Below are 25051 nucleotides of genomic sequence, written 5' to 3'. Positions count from 1 at the left end.
CAGAAGCTCCTTATTCCCCTCAGGCAGCTATTAGTGCTGAGAGTCGCTTTTATGAGCAACGCTTTGTCAGCAGAAAGCCTTACAAAAGACTGAAACCTCAATAAAACCTATTTACATCTTAAATAGCACTCATGCAGGTACTTTTTACAAAGAGAAAACATCTTTCTTCAACCAAAGGAAAGCATCAAATGTTAAATTAAATGTGAGATTTAGAAGTTTGAAGCTTTTAGAGATGTAAATGAAGCTGTTCTGTGCACAGGCGTTTTACCCGTTGGTGACGTGTCTGCTGTGTGTCAGCCAGAAGCAGTTCTTCCTCAACAGATGGCACATCTTCCTCAACAACTGCCTCTCCAATCTGAAGGTAATATCACTCGCAAACCTGCGTCTTTGGATAAGAGTGGTCTTTTTTTATTAAGAACAAAGACCACTCATTGGTAGCCTCTGTTGCAACAAGCCACTGACTTTCTTTCATACTTGGATTACAGAGTAGAGACCCCAAAATGGCTCGTGTTGCATTGGAGTCCCTGTATCGACTGTTGTGGGTCTACATGATCAGGATCAAGTGTGAGAGCAACACGGCAACACAGGGGTAAATATCTTCAACTTTTATGTTCCTTGTTATTGTGCTGAGTCAGCCAAAGAGGAAGAAAGTATCGATTGCAAATGCTCACTTGAAACTTGAGACTTGAAAACAAATGTCTCATCTAGCCTGAACAGCGTACAGTCTTTCTATAACGTCTTTATGTGCCAGTAAACACCTGAGGAGCTAATGAAAGTCACACACTGAAACACATTTGTTTGCACTAAAGGAAAATGTAAAAGCAAGAACATAAAAAAAAGGTTTATTAAAGTAGTTTTACACCGAACCCTCCGTCCTTGTTTCTGATTTTATTAGTATTTAAAGAAAGAGGTATTGTTGATGCAAGGCAGAGCTGGCCTGGGGGTCAGGCCTATACCAGACTGGTTTCACCAGCTTCTGTAAGTTATTATGAGCCTGAGCCTTTCTAAGAAATCCTACATGGGTCAAACCAGACTTTTAAAACATGTTAGTTACATCCAAAGTAAACCTGTCTCCAAACAAAGCTCCTTTCAATCAGTTGAAGTGTAGTCTGAAAACTGTCTACACATCCTTTTAGAACTGTGTAATGATTGTCAGAGGCATCCTGTTAATGGTTTGTTGTCTTTTTCTCCACAGTCGCCTCAACACAATAGTAACAACACTTTTCCCCAAAGGATCCCGCAGTGTGGTACCCAGAGACATGCCTCTCAACATCTTTGTCAAAATCATCCAGTTTATTGCCCAGGTGAACACACAGATGTGCTGTACCGCTCTACAGAGACGATCGCAAGACACACACGCTGTTTGTTATTTAACAAAATGTGAAATCTCAAAGTCACATAAGATGATGTGTTGTCTCCTCATAATAAACAGCTTTATCTTCCTACCACAGGAGAGACTGGATTTTGCCATGAGAGAGATTATCTTCGACCTTCTTTGTGTTGGGAAACCTGCAAAAGCCTTTAGTCTTAATCCAGAGGTATGGATTCTACGTACCTTTACATGCCCGCTCAATCTTGACCAATATGAACTTCAAAGTAAAGAAACTTGTCTTTTTGACACTTGATACTTTAAAAGGAAGTTAAGAATATAGTCATGCAAATTTGAACGATCATTTTAATTCCCTAGGATCATATAAAGACTACTTTATATGTATCCCTTATGTTACAGAATTTGACAGTTTTGTTGTTTAAATGATGCCCAATAAAGCCCACTGTAACCGTAACTGTAGTATCTGCTTGTACAATAGATTTTTTTTCTGCTGACCTCATGTTGCAGCATCATATTGCAGTGTTGGATATTAATAACAAAGAGCTAAAAGTGAAGTGTCCTTTTTTGTGCAGAGAATGAATATTGGTCTGAGAGCATTCCTGGTCATAGCTGATAAACTGCAGCAAAAGGACGGCGAGCCTCCCATGCCTAACACTGGTTGCACTTTACCCTCTGGGCACACACTCCGAGTGAAGAAGACATACCTGAGCAAAATGCTGACGGACGAAGAGGCCAAAGTCATTGGTGAGTGAGACAGCTTTAGCATCAAATCAGTGTGATGTTTGCAGAATACAAATATCAGTGATGGCAGCAGTGTTTCCTCTTTCATCTTCTCCAGGGATGTCTCAGTATTATTCTCATGTGAGGAAGGCTATTGACAACATCCTCAGACACCTGGATAAGGAGGTGGGACGCTGCATGATGATGACTAACGCTCAGATGTTAAACAAGGAGCCTGAGGATATGATCACGTAAGTGCACACGTACAGTAGCTCTGTCATCCCAGCGGCCAAAACATTTACAGGCTGCCAAGCTCCAGAGTGACTCAACAGAGTGTTTTTAAAAGTGTTTCCAAACCCATCATTCACTCATACCTGACTTAATTAACTCTGGTTATGTATCATTACGCCTGATTAGTTTCACAGTAACAGTTGAACACACTGAAAGCATTTCCAGTAAGTCTTCAAATCTCTCTCTTTTCAGAGGTGAAAGGAAGCCCAAGATCGACTTGTTCAGGACGTGTGTCGCAGCTGTTCCTCGCATCCTGCCTGACGGGATGTCAAAGCCTGAGCTCATAGACCTGCTCTCTCGGTGAGTCGCCTCAAATGCTCTCGGATTTTTGTTGCCAAGATAATAACTGGAGATCAAATTAAGTGTCATTAATGTTTGTGTAGAGTTACAAACCTGTTTCATACAGAGTAAGAACCTGAATTACCTGCTACCCCAGTGTTGTTTTTAAACTTAGAAAACGTGTTTGCTCCCAATTATAATGTCCTTCTTACGTAGCATTACTGTATGCAAATCATTGCTATTGCTACTTTGTCAAAATAGAGTAATTTCTCTCACTTTGCAAGAATAAATACCAACATGTCAAATATGAAGCGTACATTTATAAAACTTTTGTAATGTAAAAAAAAAATCCTTCAATCTTTTGGTAAATAATTATTCATACTTCAGGGGCATTTTCTTATTCATTCATTTTGTCTTCTTCCTATTTGTTTCATCAGGCTGACGATCCACATGGATGATGAGCTGCGACTTATTGCCCAGAATTCCCTGCAAAGTCTACTGGTGGATTTCTCCGACTGGCGTGACGACGTCCTGTTTGGATTCACGAACTTCCTGTTGCGCGAGGTCCAGGACACCCACCAGGGCCTGTTAGACACGTCCCTCAAATTACTGCTGCAACTGCTCACACAGTGGAAACTAACGCTGGCAGCCCCAGGGAAGAGCTATGACACGGCTAAAATACACACTGCCGAGGTACACACCTGAGTCAATTAAAAAGTCTTTTTGTGCTTTAACAAGCTGGAAAAACAAATTACTCTCGACTAATAAGTCTTAATTCTTCTGCTTCTGCCCTTCTCTTCATTACTGTTAATACAGCCTCACATGCTTGTGATGTCAGAGAAATAAAACGCCTCGAATGACCTGTTAAATCGTGGAACTGTTGAATTATCATTGTTCGGTGTTGATTTGTATTTCCCAGCTGCTGCAGTCCAGCTCAAACCTGAAGATCCCTGCAGAGCGAGGTCCCCACTCCACCGTGCTGCATGCTGTGGAGGGTCTGGCGCTTGTACTTCTCTGCTCCTGTCAGCTGAGCACCCGCAGGCTCGCTATCGCCATCCTCAAAGAGATACGAAGTCTCTTCATGACCATCGGACAGACTGAGGTCAAATAAAGCAAAGTTGATCTCATGTGGTACTGTAGAACTCGGGAGCATTTGCAGATTTTGATGTCATGCTTTGTCTCCTGCAGGATGACGATAAACCGATGATAGAGATCATGGACCAGCTCAGCCCTGTAATCCTGGAAAGTTTTGTCAACGTTGCGGTGTCGGACACTGTAAGTGCTTTTTTTTTTTTGCATATCTGATAACCTCCTTTGATTTTTAATCTAATTAATTGATATTGTATTAATTTCACCTGCCTTGACTTCATGATAGAAACACAAGATGCTCATCCGATGTGTCTGAATTTAAACTAGTTTCATGAAAAGGTCTGTCGTCAGTGCACTGTCACATAACAGCAAATGCTTGATACGTTGACCGAATCTTGACGTAGTAATCCGACATGTAAATCTCAATGGACAGCTGGAACTGAGCAGCTGTTGACCTTTTTGACCTCCTATTACGTAATCATCATGATGTCATCAGGATGCTAAGGATGCAGTTTATATTGAGAACAGGATAAAAACATAAATGTGCTTGTATGCTTTATCAAATTGTGTTTCTGAATATACTGTGTGATTATTATCTTATAATTATTATCTGATATGGGTTCTTATTTAATAGCTGTATTTTTCACAGTTGTGCAATAATTCTTAAGCAAAAGGGTGAAAGGGGAGCGAGAGGACGTGTTTATTAAAAATGTATGATTGAATGCTTTTATGTAGAGATGTCAAAATTTGACATGATGCACTTTATTGTCCCTGCAGGAAAATGTGTCTTAATTGTGCACACATTACGCTGCCTCTATCGTAGTCCTAATAAATAAATAAAAACTATCAACAATCTGCATATAAACAGAGAAGCACATAGCAATGACAACTACAAACAGCATACATAGCATGCAATTCACATTGTACATGTCCCAAGGTTTAGCCAACATGAGTAAGTGAGAAAGTTAAGAACACCAGGAACAGGAAGCCATTACAAAACCTCTACAGCGTCAAGACACAAAATAATACATGCAAACATACAATGCTAAACACATTAGCATTTATTACTAATTTGTAATGCTGTCCTTACATGGTCCATGCTAATTGAACATCTAAATCACTTATGACCCTAGACTTCTGACTCTAGTTTCCATCTTCCTTGTTTGCAGGCCCCCCTGCCTGCCGGCCACCATGTAGACCTCCAGTGGCTTGTGGAGTGGAACGCACTGCTCGTCAACAGTCACTATGACATCAGGAGCCCATCGCATGTATGGATCTTTGCCCAGTCTGTAAAGGACCCCTGGGTGCTGTGCGTTTACAGCCTCCTCCGACAGGACCACCTTCCCAAGCACTGCCCCACTGCTCTTAGCTACGCCTGGCCCTACGCCTTTACACGGATGCAGACGCTAATGCCCCTGGTGGACCCAAAGTAGGTGTCTGATGGAGGAACACTTCTCCTCTTTTCTATTTCTGTGCATCTGTATTTCCTATTTTAAATAAGATCCCTTAATACCGGTTCTGCATTTTTTCTGAAAAACTCAAAAAGCTCAGATAACAATAGGACCCTTTTTTCTTTTTAATGATCACCAGTAATCCTGTGTATGCAAAGAAGACCAACACATCTGGCGGTGGCGATAGCTACGTCACCCTTTGGAGAAACTACCTGATCCTTTGCTTCGGGGTTGCCAAGCCCAGTATCATGAGCCCTGGCCATCTGAGAGCATCGACACCTGAGATCACGGCTGCTACATCTGACAGCGGTGTCAGCTTGGATAACAAGGTATCTGCTTCCTCAGCCCACCTGGTCTCATTAAATCCCTAATGCTTTGTCTCTCTGGGGTCCGATGTTCATAAGGAGCTTGTTGACGTTCGAACAGGAGGCGTCAAATTACACCTCAGCTACCTTACAGGAAGCAGATACATTCTGTGCTGGACTCTTATCTCAATGCAGCCCTGTGTGATTAGTGGTGTTCAAGCAGTGTCAGTCGTTTTTTTGTCTGACTGAGCAGTCGCCTTCTGATCTTTCAGGTTATCGGGAGCCCGTCTGTGGCTTGGCTTCTGAAGCAGTTGGTTCCACTGATGAGGGCAGAGAGCATCGAGTTGACAGAGTCATTAGTTCTGGGCTTTGGTCGCACCAATTCCCTCGTTTTCAGGTATATCAGAGAACAGATGTCCTTATCTGTAAAGTGTTTTTTGCTTTCACTAAATAGTTTCAAATCAGCCTCACAAAGGAGGCAGAGCAGCTTTGATAATACTTATGCTGCAGAGCTGTGTTGATTTTTTTTTGTCTTTTTTAATAAATTAGGAACACTCATAAAAATTGGGGAGCACAATCCATTATTATCTCCACAGTTAGAGTACATGTTGACCTGTATCTGTATGGATGATTTAAAGTGAAGATAAACGGGGGATTACAAATGAGTGGTCTCTTGTTGCCCATTGCAGCTGCATCCAAACAATTTCCTAAAAATCTGATTTTTTTTTTTTTAAGCTTAAATCTCATTCTTTGAAAACATGAAAAATAGTTCCACTGCATTTTGATTTATTTTATGTAACTGAATCTCTATGCTTCTTGTTTTATTTGAATTTTGAATTATTGCCTCATTAAAGCTTGTTTATTTGTCTGCATGCAGGGAGCTTGTGGAAGAGCTCCATCCCCTAATGAAAGAAGCTTTAGAAAGAAGACCAGAGGTTGGTTGGTTGTAATAACAGCACATTATAACATAAACAAAATTCTTCACTTTTAGGTTAATTTAGAATGTTGACTGTATGTAAAAATCGTAGTCACTAAATAAAGATTAATCATCTGATGACTGGGACTTCTGGCATTAAGGGTTTCTCTTCCTTTTTTGCAGAACAAGAAGCGGCGGGAACGGCGAGACCTGCTGAGGTTGCAGCTGCTGCGGATCTTTGAGCTGTTGGCTGATGCAGGTGTCATTAGTGACAGGTCAGTATGGCTTGAGCGTTTAGCATTAAACTCACAGGCTTTGACATTTGGCTTCATAGCTCCCAATAATCAAGGACGGTGCTACAGTTTGCATAGTGACTGGGCTCATATTGTTTGGTTTGTGATTTTAATTGGGCGTCTCTGTGTTTTCACATTATTTGCACTTTATAAGTACAAATGGAGCTCTGGAACGTGACACTCTTGCCCTTGGCGCTCTGTTCCTGGAGTATGTTGATCTAACCCGGATGCTGCTGGAAGCTGAGAATGACAAAGATGCTGAGATCCTGAAAGACATCCGAGCGCACTTCAGCGCCATGGTGGCAAACCTCATCCAATGTGTTCCAGGTACAAAGAGTAGCTTCTTCAATGTTTCATTTTTTTCTCTTCAATTTCCCAACAAGCAGATTGATAACAGGCTTTGTATTTTCCTCAGTGCACCACAGGCGCTTCCTGTTTCCACAGCAAAGCCTTCGACATCACCTCTTCATACTGTTCAGCCAGTGGGCGGGGCCTTTCAGCATCATGTTCACCCCTCTGGACCGCTACAGTGACAGGAATCATCAGATCACAAGATACCAGTATTGTTCCCTGAAGGTAAATGTACTTATACAGATCAATTAGCCTCTTACAAGATGCGTACTTATTTTAATTATCTCAACCTCATGAGAAAAACTTAACGTTTGTTTTGTTAATTAATCTGTCCGATTTAATTCAATCACAGAGATTACATTTAAGAAAAAGTGCTGAATAACTTTTATTCTGTCAAAATATATTTTAGAATCTGACCCAATGAAGTGTCATTTATTTGAATAATCAAGGTGTTCTGCAGCGTTGCATTAAAGAAAATCCTCTGATGGGCCCATAACGTCACATGTGGTGATTCATTTTATTAAGTGTGAATTGAAACAGCTGCTGGTGTGCAGACTCAGTCTTCCTTTTGCCTTTATTAAAGTAAATCCTCACATCCTATCTCTGCGAGCCAAGATATCCCCTCAAATGTAATTCTTGTATTTGAACTCCTCTCCACCCACAAGACAAATACAACGTTCAGTAATGTTCCCTTTCCTCTGAACTGCAGTGAATGAGCACCTGCTCATCCAGATTTTTATATTGCTCACCCCACTTCTATTTTAAGGACTGAAGAAGTGACAGACTATGTAGGTTGAAAAACATGAGCACCTCAATTTAAAGTCACATAATATTACATCACTGATACCATACTGAGCTACTGCCCAAGCAGCAGTAAACAACACGGCTGCTCAGTTACATAATCAAGAAAACTAAAAGAAACAGACACACTTTCTTGTCCAGTGTTGTGTTCAATGACAAGTGTAAGATGAAATGTGTCTTTAATTTTGTTAAAGAAAGGAAGAAATTGTTTAAAAAATCGACTCCAGGAGTTTAGGATGAAGAGAAAACTAAAACAGTGAATACGTTTAAAGCATATAATATGTTAGTAATGTTGACTGTTTGTTCTGGTAGGCCATGTCTGCTGTGCTGTGCTGCGGGCCCGTGTTTGATAACGTTGGCCTCTCTCCAGACGGATACCTCTATAAGTGGCTGGATAATATACTAGCCTGCCAGGATCAGCGGGTATGTGTCTAATACTTTACTAAAGCAGTGCATTTAAACAAAGAGCTGACCCAGAAAGCCACTCTGATAGTTTGCTGGAGCCCGCTTTGTAAGAAGCCCAACACCAGACCCTGCCAAGTGCTCGCTTTTGTCTCCTAGGAGGGTTGGCAAGTGGTGAAGGAGAGTGTTGTTTGAAAATAATTGATCTGATATTGCCTTTGTTTTAATCTACTGTGATACAAGAAAAAGCAAATATGTGTCTTTATTTCCTTTGGACTCAGATGTTTTCAATAAATGGCTTGAAGGTTAGCTTTAGCTTGGCAGCTAGCCAAGGGAATAGAATGTATCATCTTTGTGTAAGACAGATGTAGAGGCGCAGGATCCTTGAATCTTTTAAAAAAAATACACATAACCTCGCAAATTTGTGTCGAAAAAAAACTCCAAGGAATCTTTAAAAATGGATGAAAATGAGCAAAGTCTGTGTTGGTGTTAACTCCTGGCTCAGGTCCACCAGCTTGGCTGTGAAGTTGTCATTCTGCTCCTGGAGCTCAATGTTGACCAGGTCAACCTTTTCAACTGGGCTGTGGATCGCTGCTACACAGGCTCCTACCAGCTCGCCTCAGGGTGCTTCAAAGCCATCGCTACAGTCTGTGGCAGCAGGTACAAAGTCTCCCCAATCTCCCCCTGTCACCTGTTCTACATATGAAGATCACCTGCCATGTGTCTAATCTTCAGTATGTGGAGTTTGAATTGTTACATTTCATGTTCTGTTTGTCACTTTTAGGGGGCATTTGTTTATAATCGATTTTGCTGATTCAATTTAGGAACTAGATTCATCTTCATCTAGATACATCTGTCAAAGTAAAGAGAGCACTGAAAATTAGCCTAGACTTCAAAGGGTTAACTAAACTAATCCTCTTAAAGAGCTCCCTATTTGTCTAGGCCGCCACTCTTGCCTCATTCTTAAACGTGGACTTAAACACAGTGTGGAACACTAACCTTGTTTTTTATGATAATAATAATATAAGATTGAATTTATGTAGTGCCTTTCAAGGGGACCCAAGGGCGCTCTACTTGGTGGAGGGACCAGACAAAAAAAACAAAACTGAGACAGATAGCAAAGGATGGGAGACCGGTGGAGAGGCAGAGTTACAGTAAGGGAGGTTTTAGGATGTGGGGAACAGATGATGTTTGAGAAGTTCTTTGAATGAGTCCAAAGAGGTGGCATTGCGGATGTCTGAGGGGAGGGTGTTGAGGGGGCTGTGACACTGAAGGCCCTGTCTCCATAGCTGCGGAGTCTGGTGTGTGGTATGGACAGCAGGCCAACATGACACACATTTTTCCCTTTCCAGCAGAAACTATCAAAGTGATATCGTCACGTTGCTGAATCTGGTCCTCTTCAAGGCGTCTGATGCCAACAGAGAAATCTATGAGATTTCAATGCAGCTGATGCAGGTGAGGAACGCAAACGCAGCTTTCTGCACAAATTCATTTCGTGCTTATTTTCTGTGCTTTATTGAATAACTCATTTCACTCCTCTCTGTTTGAACAGATTCTTGAAGCTAAGTTGTTTGTGTACTCTAAGAAGATTGCGGACCAGAAGCCAAGCAGTATCCTCTACGGCACCCACGGTCCTCTGCCACCTCTTTACAGCGTCTCACTGCCTCAGCTCTCAGGCCAGCTGGCCAGGATGTATCCTGAGCTCACACTTCCTCTATTCTCAGGTAGCTGTTTGTGTCACGTGGGGTTTATGGACATAGTGGGGTTACCCACTCTTATTTGAGCCCTCTTTTAATACTCTCACAGGCTTTTCATCTTCTTACGGTTTCCCACTAAATGCTGCACGCTCATCTTCCACAACCATGATTGTCACTGTATCTATAGGCACTCCCTCTAACCACAGAAACACTGAGAGCTTAACTCGATTAAGAAACTCCCTCATCTTTTGCGGATCAGGATTAAACTGGCAATTATGGTGAAACTCAATTACAGTATTAACTTGACTTCCATGTCAAATATAAACACTGCAGTCCCCAGTGAAGATATTCTGATGTAAGTGTGTCCTTTCCTTGTGCAGAGGTCAGCCAGAGGTTCTCCACCACTCACCCCAACGCGAGGCAAACAATGCTAACCTACCTCCTGCCCTGGCTCAGTAACATCGAGCTGGTTGATAGCGGCCTGCTGCTCCCGGTTTTCACACCGTGCGCGACAGATTACGACGCTGCCAGTCGGACAACCGGCACAGCTTCATCCCACCAACTGAAGGGCAGCGGCTGGGGCTCCTTACAGGCCACATCTATGGTGCTCAATAACCTCATGTTCATGACCGCCAAGGTAATATCATGTTAAGAGGAATTTAATGAAATACAATATCGGTATCAATGCAGCTAATGTGAGAATGTGAGCTAATTTGTTGTTTGGCATCCTTCCTCTGGTCAGTATGGAGATGATCTACCTGGAGCAGAGATGGAAAACGCCTGGAACGCTTTAGTCAACAACGACAAGTGGAGCAACAATCTGAGAACCACACTGCAGTTTCTCATCAGCTTATGCGGTGTCAGCAGTGACACCACCCTCCTTCCATATGTAAGATATATCATTAAGCCCCGCTGTAAGATGTCGCTGTGTTTCGTTTTTGCAGTCTCTTTGCAGTTTCTCACTGATATGCTGTTCTGCGTTTGCTCAGATCAAGAAGGTGGTGATCTATCTGTGCCGGAACAACACCATGCAGACCATGGAGGAGTTAATATTTGAGTTGCAACAAACAGATCCAGTCAACCCTGTGGTGCAGCACTGTGATAGTCCTCCTTTTTATCGCTTCACTGCCACAAGCAAGGCCTCCACGGCAGCTTCAGGTACATCTAAATAGAAAAAAGAAAGAAAGAAAGTCATATTTTATGGGGAATACCAGCCAGGGAATCCATATTTGCGCTAGTGGAACCACTTATTGGCCAACCCATGGCAAAATGTGTGTTCTCTAGGCAGATCCCCGTTGTGACAGAGAGTAGGGTTTGGGGTTTAAACTTGTGTCCTGTAAGCTTTCCGTGAATCGAATGTAACACATCCAACTTTTTAAATTCCAGGAACCACATCGAGCAGCAACACTGTTGTTGCAGGCCAGGAGAGCTTTCCTGACACAGATGATTCAAAGGCTGTTAAGGAGAGTGAAGAGAGGTAGATGAATTATCTTGACATTAGAATAATTAACCGTCCTTAAACAGAGCCGTTACCATGACAGGGTTTTTTTTTTTTGTTTTTTTTACCTCAGGCTGAGCCACAAGACGAGAGCCCACAACCGCCTGGAATCACGCTACAGCAACAGCTCCGGTGGATCTTACGATGAAGATAAGAGTGAGCGTGTTTTGTGTTTCAGACACACTGTGAAATAAATGTGATTACATGGTCTAGTGAGTTCAGAATAACAGAGGCTAGCTCGGAGGGTAAGATGGGGACAGGCAAGTGTCATTGATAATGCATGAGCAATGCGGAGCGGCCTGGGGTCCTAAAAAGGCTTGTGTGAGAACTGGCACTGAAATAAAAAGTAGTTGAGCCCAGGGCCTCCACCCTGCTGCCAGTGACCCAGAAACAGCTTTGTTATACTCTCTGGGTCTGAATTAGTCCTGCCGAGTGGAGTACAGTGAGTGAGAATGATTTCACAATGAAGAGCCTCTTAGAAAAGATAAGTCCTTACACAGCTCTGGAGAATCCACAAACATTTGTTTGGCCATTTGCCGTAATGTGTGTGTGCTCAAAATGTCAGCTGTGTAATTTCTGTAACCTTTTAGGTGAACCTCTGCCGCCCTACGCTGATTGGCTGATGGCTGTTATTGAGAGTAACCAGCCCCATCCTCTGCCCATGCCTGTGAATGGAGGGTGTTGGGCTCCGCTGGTGGACTTCCTGCCAGAGACCATCACCCCCAGAGGACCGCTGCACAGGTGAGACTGTGGCTGAACAGGAATGCAAACTATGCTCATTCTAGTGTAAAAACAAAAACATCTGCCTTGACTTTGATCCCTGTGGCTGTATATCGTGGGAACATCAAACTTTTTATTGACTCTTGATAACCTGCAGCAGTTGACCTACAAAGCTCTCCACCAACCGGTTTTGAAGTTGCACACTTCAAAGTCTGATATCAAAGTGTTTTTCTTAGGGCCTTTGAGTGTGATAGGTTAATGAACAGGCTGATTGAATAACATGTTTTTGTGTGTTATAGGTGTAATATAGCAGTCATCTTCATGACAGAGATGGTGGTGGACCACAGTGTGAGGGAGGACTGGGCCATGCACTTGCCTTTACTGCTACATGCCTTGTTCTTGGGTAAATACTCATACTTTTATCCCTGTTAAAAAAAATGAACATAGTAATAACAAGATTTAAACATATTTGATATTTTAGACAATGGCTGAAAACGGTTGTGTACATATCTGAAATAAAAATTTGTCAAATATTTAGATTTTAATTGAAGACATCGTCATTGTAATTTCAGAACAAATAACTTCAAAAAGAAATCTTCATTTTGTTTCTTTTAAACGGTCGATATCAGAAAGATGAATTCTTTGATAAGCTTTAAGATCAGGGCTTTGAAACGTAAAGAAACTCTCATCGCTTTAAGAAACAACATCTTGACTGAGAGTTCTCTGTTTGCTGACACAAACTGACGGGTGTGTCGCTTCCTTCAGGCATGGATCACTACCGTCCAGAAGTGTTTGAGAACAGCAAACGTCTCCTCCTCCACCTGCTCATCACTCTATCCTGTAACAACAACTTCCAGTCCATCGCCTCAGTCTTACTGCAGACACGTGATATCAACAGCACAAAGACACTCACCAGCAAGCCAAGCCTTCAGCCCGAGTATTTACCTTCAGGTAAAAAAACATACAGGCCTTTTGTTAATGCTCACCTCAAAGTCTGACTTTACTGAAGGCTTGAAGAAGACCAGGGTCCATTTGGCAGAGCAGGGTGGCATTTCACACATTACTCTCTCTCTGTGGTTAATATAAGCTGAACATCAGGAGGGAATGGTTGACATTCCTTTCAGAGGATAGATACGTTGCTTATCTGGGGGGAAAATATTTGGAGACTGAGCCAAAAGCAATATTGAGCACAGAGGACATCAAAGGTCTTGATTAAAGCATTCCATCCTGCTATTTTTAGCCTCTTGTCCAAATTGGGGCCATCTGCGGAGGCTTGAGTAGGCTTACTTTGTGCCTCTCCCCCCACGCTGATATTTTGTTTAGCAAATGTCTGGATATTTAAAGATGTCCAGATAAACAAAAAAAATCATTTGACTATTTTAGTAGAGCTTGTGCTCCAAAAAATATATTTATTTTACATTGGAACCACACAATGATAAAACTGCCATCAGGATCCAAACAAAACACCCTTCTTAATCAGCTATGTGAATATGTGTAATATGTTGGAGAACGTGAATACTGCAGTTTATTATTCTACCACAATAAATAAATAGTGGCAGTAGTAAAGTCTAATTGGAGTCAAATTCCAGACGTCTCAAAACACAGACAATGTTTTCAACTTGCACAAACTCCTGCTGAATCAAACATCCAACTAAAACCACAGTAACCTGTTTGCCATCACACACCTGCTCCTCTATTGTTGTTCAGGAGGAGGGTTCGACTTTCTGCGGGAGTGTCAGGCGTCTCCTGTGCCAGACTCCGGCCTGAGCTCTTCCTCCACCTCCTCCAGTCTCAGTCTGGGAGGAAGCAGCAACAACCTGCCGGAGATCTCCCACGAGGTGGAGGAGCTGGTGGGCTCCAGTAAACTGGATGAGAAGAACCACAAGCTCATTGAGTTTTTAACCACAAGGTATACTATGATAGTAATATATTGGTCCCCCCCATCATTTACAGCCATTGCAGGAGTTGCACTTCATGAAAAAAAAAAGTCTGAACGTTTCCTTTTCAGTGAATACATATTGTACAGCAAAAGTTTCCTTCTGAAAAGCTGATCAAATTATTTGGTTGGTTAAGATTTCCACCTGGTGGTGCTGTATGCATGGTGCACTAGATTCTAGAAAAAGATAACATTTGATATTTAGATGAATGTTGTCCAGCTGATATTTCATATTATTCACTGCACAGATTGGACATTCCATTTGAAACATTACCAGTGTCTGTCAGATTATCTAAAATGTTGTATTTGATTTGTCTTTTTTTGTGTTGTGGGTAATAAATAAGCTGTTGTTTTACAGATCTTATGGACCATTGTGGTGCCACGAAGACATTTCACCAAAGAATCAAATTTCAAAAAGCACCGGCCAGCTGACCAACTTTCTTCGTCATGTGGTGTCGGTGTTCAGAGAGTCCAAGTCAAGTAAGCAGTTTAATATCCTCGACAGTCTGAATGACCACACAGCGGCGGCTCTATTTTTCATTCTTTGGTCTGTCCTCTGTTAGATTTCCATCTGGAGCAGCAGCTCAGTGACATCGCCCTGCAGACCGCCCTGTGTAGCTCATCCCGTCACTACGCTGGACGCTCCTTTCAGGTGTTCCGAGCCCTCCGTCAGCCCATCTCTGCCCACGCCGTGTCCGACCTGCTTTCCAGGCTGGTGGAAGTTGTGGGTGAACACGGAGAAGAAGTGCAGGTCGGTTATCTCTGTGTGTACACAGACACCACTTCTCTGTGACCTTGGGACAAAAAACTCCTCCCTTAACTGACTGTCAGTCTTTGTCTCACTTGCAGGGCTATGTGATGGAAGTGTTACTCACACTGGAGTCTGTGGTAGATAACTTGGCTGAATGTCTGAAGAACAATGATTTCATGGCTATCTTAACAAGGTTGGTGTCTCAACAAATGTGTTTAGAAAATAGTTTTTGTCTAAAAGTTCAGTTGGTTTATTGGTTTTTCTTTTTTATTCTTCTTTTTTTTTTTTAGAGCTTCCTCTCCAGATTTCATCACCAGTTTCAAGCTACTGTCCAACAGAAAGAGCACGGGACAAATCAACCTCCGAAGAGAAGAGAGGAGCAGACATCAGAGGAGCTCTTCTGTCCCTAAGAAGTTCGGGGAGGCTGACAGGTGGTCTGATCCCCCTCGCAGCGCTACACTGGACCGTATCCAAGCATGTGAACAGCAGGCTCTGTTAGCAAAGACCCGCAGCCCGTCCTCATCTAAAGACAACGTCAACGACCCGACAAATATCAACCACCCCAGCAACCTGCTTGCCACCATCTTCTGGGTGGCAGTGTCCCTGATGGAGTCGGACTTTGAGTTTGAGTATCAGATGTCTCTGAGGCTCTTGAACAAGCTGCTGGGCCACATGTCGCTGGACAAACAGGAGAACCGGGAGAAGCTGGAGAAACTGCAGAACCAGCTGAAATGGAGCAGCTTCACCGGGCTCCAACAGCTGCTGCTGAAGGGCTTCACCTCCGTGTCCACCACTGACCTCACGCTGCAGCTCTTCTGCCAGCTTACACCTGTGTCCAGGGTGCCTGTCGTGGACACGTCACAAGCCATAGGTACACAGTGGATGTTGATGGACGGATTGGATTAGCCATCTTTATGCTTTATTATGTGCCAGTTTTGATTAATTTCATAACACTTCACATTTAAAAAACACACAAAAATGGATTTTCTCTTTCATCCATGAACTTACATGACAGTAAAAAATAATTATCAACAATAATATTTTAAAACGTTGAAATCATTTGTGTGTTTTATCCATTAGGATTTCCCTTGAATGTCCTCTGTCTGATCCCACACCTCGTCCAGAACTTCGATGGCCCAACGCAGTTCTGTCAAGATGTTGCAGAGAGGATAGCCCAGGTTTGTCTCTGTTGCCTGATCTTGGCCTATTATTATTTGTTTGGAAATAAAAAATGTGCACGCTAATGCCCCTTTGATATGCAGGTTTGTCTTGAAGAGAAGAACGCCAAGCTGTCCAACCTCGCTCACGTCATGACCCTGTACAAAACACACTCCTACACACGAGACTGCTTCTCCTGGGTGAACGTGGTGTGTCGATATCTTCACGAGGCTTTCTCAGACATCACACTCAACCTGGTCACCTACATGGCAGAGGTTTGTGGAGCCTTATTCGCTCAGAGTGTATCTAATGAACACCTTTAGAAGTGTCCTTGTAGTAATCATTAAGGTCTGGTAAATGGTGCTGGATGAATGAATGGCTTGTACTTCTGTTGTAACAGCTGCTGGAGAAGGGTCTCCCCAGTATGCAGCAGACCCTTTTACAGATCATCTACAGCCTCTTGAGTCACATGGACCTGAGTGGAATTCAAGCCAAACCCTTCAACATGGAGGTGCTGAAGACAATTGAGAAATTTGTACAGGTGAGTTTAATAAACTTCAACACCTGCGTGTATCTGATCATTAGTTTAAAAATGCACTGATGTACTGAATGCACTATATCAATTTTGAGTGAACAGCTGGTTCTATTTTTAGGATTTTTGTTTTTCTTTCTGCTCACGTCAGATTTGATCCCAGGAAATCTTTAGGCATCCTTGTGTTCCTTTTGTAAGTGGAAAGAAATGAGCAGTCTTATGTCAGCGCAGTAAATTTGTAGACACACCCAAACTATAAACAGTCTGCCACAGGCTCGAGCTCTGCTTATCCTCACACTGAATCCATTTTCCTTTAGCTTGCTACTGTGAGCCGACTGCCAGAACACTTGTCTCTAAAAATAGAACAACAATAACACACACGCAGAGACATTTGTAAGTGTTTCGTCCTAACCACGTGGCTGTGTTGCTTTTTGTCTGTGTGTATGGATGAATTTGGCGTGTGTGTGTCTGTGTTGACTTCAGACGGCCCATTGGGGGGAAGCGCTGAATATCCTGAAGCTGGTGGTTTCTCGATCAGCCAGTTTGGTGCAGCCCTCGTTCCCACAGAGTGACCTTACCTACGAGGACATCAGCCGTGTCTGGGACCGCTCGTCCAAGGCCCTGCCTGGGAAAACGCTGGATTTCCACTTTGATATATCCGAGGTTCGAGACTCTTTCTCTGACTTTCTTTCGGCCGTTTGTGAGAAATCTTGCTTAGATTTTTTTTTCTGTATTTCCAGGGTGTGGTGCTTGTTGAGGTTTTGTGGAATTTTGTTCAGCTTTTGCAAAGGAAACATTTCTTCCCCTTCCTCATTGCTGATATTTGTTTTTTAACCAAACCCTCTTGAGATTAGCTTGAAAACTAAAAAGGTAAACACAATTAGGCGAGCGGTGCAGAGCTGGAAAGTGATTTCAAAGACACAGACAGAGTGGTGTATGTGTGGGAACTTGACAGGGAGCTATTTGTGTAGTTCATGAATGGAAGGAAATGATGTCAGCTCTTTGCTGCCACTCTTTGCATGTGAATCCATTTGGATAGTCTGCAGTGTGTGTTTAAACATGAGACACACTGGACAAACCACTATTTTTCTTTTAAAATACCAATGATTTTTAAACTTGGGGATTAGTCAGAGATCATGTAGGTTTATTTTTCTTGAAATGTGTCACTCATTGAGTATGAGCCAGCCAGCTTTCGTTTAAACATTGATGCCTTTCCAGTCATCCTAAAACTCCCCCTGAGTCATCATGTTTTCTGTCTGCACGTCTGTTTGTTTGCGTTCCTGCTACTAGACACCTGTGATTGGTCGACGCTTTGATGACCTGCAGCGCTCTCCAGGTCAAGATGTGAAGAGCAGGACAACGGCAGTGACCCGCAGCACCTCCTCCACCTCCTCAGGATCCACCACCAACAACGTCCTGGTGCCGGTGAGCTGGAAGAGGCCTCAGTCTTCACAGGTGAACACATCCCCACCTAGACTTCTGTTTATCATTTGAAATCATCAAAGGTTTCATTGGATGCTCATAGAAAAGGAGAAAAACACATGTTGGTGCCACTTCTAAATGAGGCCTCCCCAGCAGGATGAAGGTCACTAAACTCCACCTCATCTTCCTAGATTAAGTAAACAGAAGTTACAAGTGAAAGCAGTTGTTAGCACAGATAAATGTGTTTGTATCCTAATGGGAATACTACTAGTAAATAAAGGTAAAAATGTAATTAAATAAAAAAATCAGTCATTTTGAGTGTCTGTATGAGCCGTTTCGTTTTTGACTTGGGATGTGATATGGCTACTGCTTATCTCTATTACATACTTATTAACAGCAGATTGTATTACCAGATATAAATGTACTAGCTGTCTGTATAACATGTCATTACCAGGGGCACAGGGGCGTAAGACTGTTGTGTGCTTGAAGTAGAATTCAATTGTAACAAACAAATGTCGTTTAAATTTGTTTCATATTTTCTTGCCTCCTGCAGAAAAGAACACGAGAAAAACTGGTAAACGTTTTGTCTTTGTGTGGACAAGAAGTCGGACTTACAAAAAATCCTTCGGTAAGATTTGCTTGTTATGAATTAGAAAAATCTGAATAGTTTCAACGATCCTTCATTGAAAAACAACCTGTAAGCGCTTTTTCCATGTGTTTGTGTAGGTGATCTTCTCTAGCTGCGGGGAGCTGGACCTCATGGATCACCAGCCCAGCCTGGTGTCCTCTGACGACGGGACCCGAGAACCAGAAAACATGGACGACAACACCTCGGAGCAGCAGTTCAGAGTCTTCAGAGACTTTGACTTCCTGGATGTGGAGCTTGAAGACGGAGAGGTGAGTCTGACGAGATCTGAAGTTTCATTAAACAATATGTTTGTCCGTCTTCTTACCTCCTCTCACATTCAATGGAGACTAGCAACACCAGTTAGAAAGACACAGCTGGCTTTAGCACAAAGACATTGAAGTATTTTCTCAATGCTTTCTCTTTTGCTGTGTTGGGTCAGGTGTGTCTGCTCTGTGTAATGGGGTTTCTTTTCTCTGTTTTTCTGTCTGTGCTATCTAGGAGCTACAGGTAAGTTTAGTCATGTTTCATCTTTACATGCTGTGTTTTCTTAAGAGTGTTTGCCTGTGCAGATTTTATAGTGTGCACTCAATAGGATGGTAAAGGCAAAAACTAATTCTGTAATGTTAAGTAATGTGAGGCAGATATTGGCTTGGTTCCTAAGTATTGGGAACAAAGTTATTTCGGCATAATTCTCATCTTCACATAGTACTAGTCGTGTTAAACTCACAGTGTGTTGGTCACCCATGAAGTGCATGCCATCGTAGGATATTTTTTATCCATTCGTTTTTTTTTTCTGTAGTTTGTGTCTTCAATTTTTGGTCACTTTTCCTGGTTGTTAATAAAAAAACAATTATTAGATGTGATCATGTTGAATAAGCTCGCCTCTAATAGGATATATTTGCACATTGTGATGATAGTAGTCTGGTAGTTTTCATTCAGTTCAAACAAATTTAGCATCTGGGATTTGTCCTCTGTGCTTTACAGTTTTTTGTTTTTGTTTTCCTCTGAAATCTTTCCATCATCTTTCTATTTTGAGAAACGATATAAGCATCTGTGACAGTTTCAGCTATTTTCACCACGATCTGTTGATGTGGAGATTACGGGGGGATGTGGAAGTTGGCAGACATCTTTAGAGAAACTTCCAGTTAACAGTCTTTCTGCATGTTAAACAAGTTACAGTCAGACTCAGAGGGGTAAAGGATTTAAATATTGTTAATCTTCTCATATAAGGGAGGGCTTAAACACAAACTCTTTATGTACTAGGGTACACTGGGATCACAAAACAATGTGAAGCTCTAATATTCCCTCCATATTTATCTATGAGCAGAACACTCTCAGATACCAGAACCTGCACAGCATGGTTGTGATGATGTGTGTTTACAGAATGTGTGCATGTGTTTGTGTTAGAGAAGAGATTTTACTTGACTTCTTGGTACTTTATAACTCAAGGGTGTTCCTCTTTGCAGGGAGAGACTATGGATAACTTTAACTGGGGAGTGCGCAGACGCTCCATGGACAGTCTGGACCGCAGTGACCTGCAGCCTCTGGAGGAGAGTCAGCTGTCCAACAGCATGCCCAGCCTCAGCAAGATCACCCATGAAGATTCAGACGAGTCGTCTGAGGAAGATTCCCTCACAGCCAGCCAGATCCTCTCCCACTCACAGCTTGTAAGTTCACCTTTGTCTCTATGCTCTTAAATCTTTGTCCTAATAAAGGGAAATTCAAGCTGCTGACATAGTAGCAAGAGAAAACTATTAGTACTATCCACAGGATGTCTGTAAGCCTTGAAAATCCTACAAAAATATTGAATCAAGTTTCCTCCACAAAGCCTTAGAGAGTATTCAAAATGTAGTCGTTGTAATAATCATCCTCAAAGTGATGTTCACAAAGAGTTGTAGGCCGACTGATTATTCATCATACTTATGTACTATCATCAGTTGGATCATGAACAATTATTAAATTGCATTTTGTGCAACAAAAAGTTTCAAAAAGCCTGAAATGTTACAGACTGTTGAAACCCTTTATCAGTAGAATAATTTTGTTAATAATGAGAAAAAAAAGGTTTAATCAAATCCTCACAAAAATGCTCACAAAGATTTGAAAATGTAAAAGATTCATTTTTTTTGTCCAACAAAAGTTGTAAGGGTTGATAATATCAGGCAGGCGTTTAAACGTTTGGATTATCTTTTGTCATCATTTTTTTGTTATTCAGTGATTTCTGGTCCTGATTCAAGCTAAAGTTAGCAGCAGATGGAAAGCCCATGTGTCCGTGCAGCTGTCGCTCCACCTCTTCTCTTGTTCCTGTCTGCTGCTGGTCGCTCCACTTAGTCAGTGCTCCGAGCAGGCAGGAATTTTTTTTTTTTAAAGGTTTATCTTTGGGCTTTTTATGCCTTTTATTTAGATATAGGACAGTGGATAGAGTCAGAGAGCGAGTGGGGAATGACATACGAGTAAGGAGCCGCATGTCGGATTCAAAACTAGGCCACCTACTTGGAGGACGAGCCTCCTACAAGGGGCACGCACACTAACCAATAGGCTACCAGCGCTCTCAGTGCAGAGATCTTTTAATGTTAAAGTTTTCAGTCCTGTGACTTACGCTCTGCTATTCAGTGTTTCCCAAAACTGTTTTATTGACTTAAAAACATACATGTGTGCTACTTGAAGAAGAAAACCACCAACATTCACTTTGTCTCTTTGCAGACTGTCAACCTTTCTCCGACAGCCGAGAGCAGAGTGGACTCCCCCTCTGCTTTTTTTGATTCAAGCTCTGCTCCTTCAACTCCTCTGAACACCAAAAATCCTAGTTTCGAGGTCCAACTTCCCGAGGACTCGAAGCAGCGGGTGAATAAGGGCTTCAGGGTGTCTGAAATTCTGGGAACTACTAATTCTTATCGCAACTCCGTGCTTGAGTTCTTCACTAATTTTGCCAAATAGGAACTTTTCTTTTGCATCTCCTCTTGAACAATGTCTTGGAATCTTTTATGTGCTTTGGGTGCTGTCTATGTTAAGTGTTATTTTGTGGTTCTGTGACTTTTCTCCAGTGTTTCTCTTAAGAGTAGAGTAAAAGCCGGTCTTTTTATGATATTTTTGTAGTTGCATGCTCCAGGAGAATGAACTAAAACCTGCAAATGGGCAGATAATAACGCTTTGGGCCTTGTGTTACGCCTTCATTAAATCATGGCAGAGGTTATCATGGGATGTTAGGGGGGTGGTAGCCAGCAGTAGAAAAAAAAATCTCTTTCTTTCTGTGTCTGTTTGTAAGGCAATGTGTATACCTATGAGGCTTCTGTGTGGGTGGCTCTAAGCAATAACTAAAATCTCTTGGCATGTCGGAGGTCAAGAAAGGTTTACACATTGCCTGCCCGTTAAAAACGACCTGTGTGCACGGCCACAACGCTGGCTGAATTCAAATATTTTACCATCTTCATCCACCTTCTAAACTTTTTAATTGGCACAAGTCATGCACACAAAGTTAACTTAATAAAAGAAAACACCACAAGGAGTGTCCGTAGGGTCCAGTGCCAAGGTTAGTGACTATATTTTACCCGTCATCATTCAAAATAACAAAGGGAACATATCTCGTTAAATTGTATCCCTCACTGCATGCTGCTTCATTTATTGTCATAGCTCTGCTTTATTCTGACATCCGGTGAGAAAGCATGTGTCCTTTTTTTTTTTTTTTTTTTTTTTAGCATGATTCGTCCCAAGAAGAAGACACAAACGTCCACGAGGAAGAGCTCTCTCTCTGCATTACTGAGCTGCCTCCTGAATTCAACAGCGGGGACAGTTTGACCATGGACATGATACACATTGACTACAGAGGAGAGCTGGACCTTGACGGTTGCCTACCCAGGTATCTAATGAAGAGTTTTTCTCAGTACTCAAGTGTTTTAGAATGACGTTGTTAATAACAGGTCTCAATGTCCGCTCAGTCTTGCCGAGGAGGAGAGAGACGACATGCTGGAGTCCCGCTCCTCACCGCCACCTTCACCCTTCTTCTCTGCCATCCTCGCTGCTTTCCAACCCGCCGTGTGCGACAGTGCAGAAGAGGCTTGGCGAAGTCACATCAACCAGCTGGTGTCTGACTCAGATGGATCCTGCGCGGTCTACACCTTTCATGTGTTTTCATCACTATTTCAGGTATCATAGCATGGCCTTAAGGCGAACATACACCTGAATCCATTTAACAGCGAGTCTAGTCAAAGGGAGTACTAACACTGAGAGGGTAACAGGATTAGTCATTCCCCTGATTAACCTTTTAAGGAAAGAGGCTTCCTATCAGAAGTCTTCTGATTGATTACAAGTAGAAGACACTGTGTAGATGCTTCAGCTTGAAATACCTCCAACATTCGTTAACCAGATGTTATTCACTTCATTGACCAAAGCTGACAGGGGAGAATTACAGGGGTGGGGGGAAAGGGTAATGATGACAGAGTGTAATTATCTTAATGATGGAGGAGTGATTTTGACAGTATCGCAGCAGGCCTCATATTTCTTTGCTTTGCAGAATATTCAGACCAAATTTTGCTCCCTGACCTTTGATGCTGTGAGTTACCTTGGTGATGGCCTAAGAGGATTAGGATCAAAGCTTTTGAGGTCCTCTCAGATGCTCACATCGTGCTCGGAGTGTCCAACACTATTCATTGATGCAGACACTGTGAGTAACATGGCATATACACGTATGTTTGTTATCCTTTTCAGCAGTTTGTAAGTGGGCAGAATCAAAAAATCTTTATTATACAGTTGCTCTCATAGACAATATAGCAGTAGGGAATATAGAATATGAATGAAATTAGAAGTTTAAATGAGAAAAAAAGCAATAAGTACATAAAGTGCAGAGTATAGGTCATTTAACATGTTAAGCATCACTCTTTTTTTTTAACAGATTATGTCTTACGGGCTCCTGGAAAAAATGAAATTCAGCGTGTTGGAACTTCAAGAGTATCTAGATACATACAACAACAGAAAGGAGGCGGCGCTCTCTGTAAGCAGATTAAATATTGTGTTTTCATTCTGAGTGTTACCTGTATGTTCAGATGTTAACATTAAAATGTTGTCTCCATTTTCAACAGTGGTTAAGCAACTGTAAGGCAACCTTCCCCAGGAGTGCTGAGGGCAAAGTGATAACATGTCAGCCAGCAGAGCATGAGGACAAGGTACAACTTTTTATTCAACTTTTAATTAATGAATTCTCTCACTTTTTAACTATGAATTTGCTAATATAAAAAATACTAGTTTGGTATTTGTTTACTTCAGCTTGAGCATCATGTGACCTTGCAAAAACATGAGAAGGTGTTTAGTTATAAGGAAAAGAGTTGTTAATATTTAAAGTGTTACAAAAGGAGTTAAAGAATGAATGAAGGAAAAAGACTCCACTTGAACTGACCTTTCCTACTGTATTCTCTGCATTACGATTACTGTGTGATACTGTAGCTCTGTGAGTGTTTCCTCTTATTTTCTTACACTACATAAAATGTAGTTGCCGCACGTCACGGTAATTATCTTATTTTAGTGTGTTATGTGATTATTTTAAGCTCTGCTGAGCATGGGAGCAAGTTCTCTTCAGTTGCATTTTATTAGGCTGTTAACTGCTGTGCTCAATTTATAAGAGGGGGGGGGGGGCAGCAACATGGACAGTTTTGCTGTTCAGATTAGGTTCTTAATATCTCAAAGACTTATACCAAAGTGAGTGCATTCATGCAAATTAAAAATAATTTGCTTTGCTTTTTCTAAGATTTTTAATTAAAGGGATCCTGTGGATTTTTAGTTTTTTTTGCAACCACACAAAAGTTCTGACTACGTTTAATTATAAAACAGGTCTGCATTTACGTTCTCATTTCAATTATTTGAAATTCAGTATAGTTTAAATCAAACATATTTTTTGCACATTGCACTATATCTTGGCGTGTTAGCACTACCTTTTGCTCGGGGAAATAAAGTGACACAATTGGTTGAACTGTGTATTGCCTCAGCCATGTATGCCTATTTGCATGTGCTGCCTCCTTGTGCAAAACAGGGACCAATACGGTACATTAAAAAAAATGTTTGTCGGCCTGTTAGAGATTTTTTTTTAACTCCACAGAGAACCTTTAATTAAAGGCAACTCCTTTCAGTTCTTATACGTCTACCTACTATTTTCTTCCTGTTTGCATGTTTGTAAAATAACCTGTGCTGTTCCTTCCTTTTGAAAAAAGAAGAATTGCATGCCCTTCTTTTCATTCTGTTTCCCTTACTTCTTTTCTGTCCATTAACATGCTTGCTTTGTAGCAAATGGAATCTCTGGCTGTAAGTTGGAAAGGCTTGTTCCTATTTGTTCTTTAAAATGTTCATTTAATGTCAGCCAATCCTTGGTTTACTGTAATCCCATTTGCAGAGCTTCATTACAAGTAGTCCTTCAGTCGTTCTTCAGATTTTATAACCAGAGTGCATTTCCCTGAAATTACCCGACAAAGCATAAAGTCATACAACACAAAGAGAGACC

General features: G+C 41.8%; 1 protein-coding gene across 7 annotated transcripts in view; it reads left to right on the top strand.

The window, feature by feature from the left end:
• frya (furry homolog a (Drosophila)) overlaps positions 1-25051 on the top strand; it is a 44535-nt gene that overhangs the window by 17525 nt on the left and 1959 nt on the right. For 2 of the 7 annotated variants that reach the window (XM_061047016.1, XM_061047018.1), the window contains exons 11-59: positions 260-361; positions 486-589; positions 1196-1304; positions 1452-1538; positions 1903-2074; positions 2169-2301; positions 2534-2641; positions 3058-3313; positions 3540-3722; positions 3809-3895; positions 4879-5138; positions 5300-5489; positions 5738-5862; positions 6343-6400; positions 6565-6656; positions 6829-7001; positions 7090-7250; positions 8139-8249; positions 8734-8888; positions 9581-9683; positions 9781-9952; positions 10306-10562; positions 10668-10814; positions 10915-11083; positions 11312-11402; positions 11497-11579; positions 12014-12164; positions 12443-12546; positions 12909-13094; positions 13851-14052; positions 14438-14559; positions 14643-14830; positions 14929-15023; positions 15121-15701; positions 15911-16008; positions 16093-16263; positions 16389-16529; positions 17004-17183; positions 17811-17975; positions 18496-18570; positions 18669-18839; positions 20037-20237; positions 21271-21411; positions 22263-22423; positions 22503-22710; positions 23078-23227; positions 23456-23554; positions 23643-23726; positions 24838-24855. In XM_061047016.1, coding sequence (XP_060902999.1) covers positions 260-361; positions 486-589; positions 1196-1304; positions 1452-1538; positions 1903-2074; positions 2169-2301; positions 2534-2641; positions 3058-3313; positions 3540-3722; positions 3809-3895; positions 4879-5138; positions 5300-5489; positions 5738-5862; positions 6343-6400; positions 6565-6656; positions 6829-7001; positions 7090-7250; positions 8139-8249; positions 8734-8888; positions 9581-9683; positions 9781-9952; positions 10306-10562; positions 10668-10814; positions 10915-11083; positions 11312-11402; positions 11497-11579; positions 12014-12164; positions 12443-12546; positions 12909-13094; positions 13851-14052; positions 14438-14559; positions 14643-14830; positions 14929-15023; positions 15121-15701; positions 15911-16008; positions 16093-16263; positions 16389-16529; positions 17004-17183; positions 17811-17975; positions 18496-18570; positions 18669-18839; positions 20037-20237; positions 21271-21411; positions 22263-22423; positions 22503-22710; positions 23078-23227; positions 23456-23554; positions 23643-23726; positions 24838-24855 — 7380 coding nt within the window. Of the gene's footprint in view, positions 1-259; positions 362-485; positions 590-1195; positions 1305-1451; positions 1539-1902; positions 2075-2168; positions 2302-2533; positions 2642-3057; positions 3314-3539; positions 3723-3808; positions 3896-4878; positions 5139-5299; positions 5490-5737; positions 5863-6342; positions 6401-6564; positions 6657-6828; positions 7002-7089; positions 7251-8138; positions 8250-8733; positions 8889-9580; positions 9684-9780; positions 9953-10305; positions 10563-10667; positions 10815-10914; positions 11084-11311; positions 11403-11496; positions 11580-12013; positions 12165-12442; positions 12547-12908; positions 13095-13850; positions 14053-14437; positions 14560-14642; positions 14831-14928; positions 15024-15120; positions 15702-15910; positions 16009-16092; positions 16264-16388; positions 16530-17003; positions 17184-17810; positions 17976-18495; positions 18571-18668; positions 18840-20036; positions 20238-20782; positions 21151-21270; positions 21412-22262; positions 22424-22502; positions 22711-23077; positions 23228-23455; positions 23555-23642; positions 23727-24837; positions 24856-25051 lie in introns of those variants that run through there. The other 5 variants (XM_061047021.1, XM_061047022.1, XM_061047019.1 and 2 more) reach the window with 4 other exon arrangements.

This window comes from Labrus mixtus, chromosome 9 (assembly GCF_963584025.1).
Source record: "Labrus mixtus chromosome 9, fLabMix1.1, whole genome shotgun sequence".
In the NCBI taxonomy this organism is placed as follows: domain Eukaryota; kingdom Metazoa; phylum Chordata; class Actinopteri; order Labriformes; family Labridae; genus Labrus; species Labrus mixtus.
Note: the sequence above shows the minus strand (reverse complement) of the source record. Positions and strands in the feature narration are given on the sequence as shown.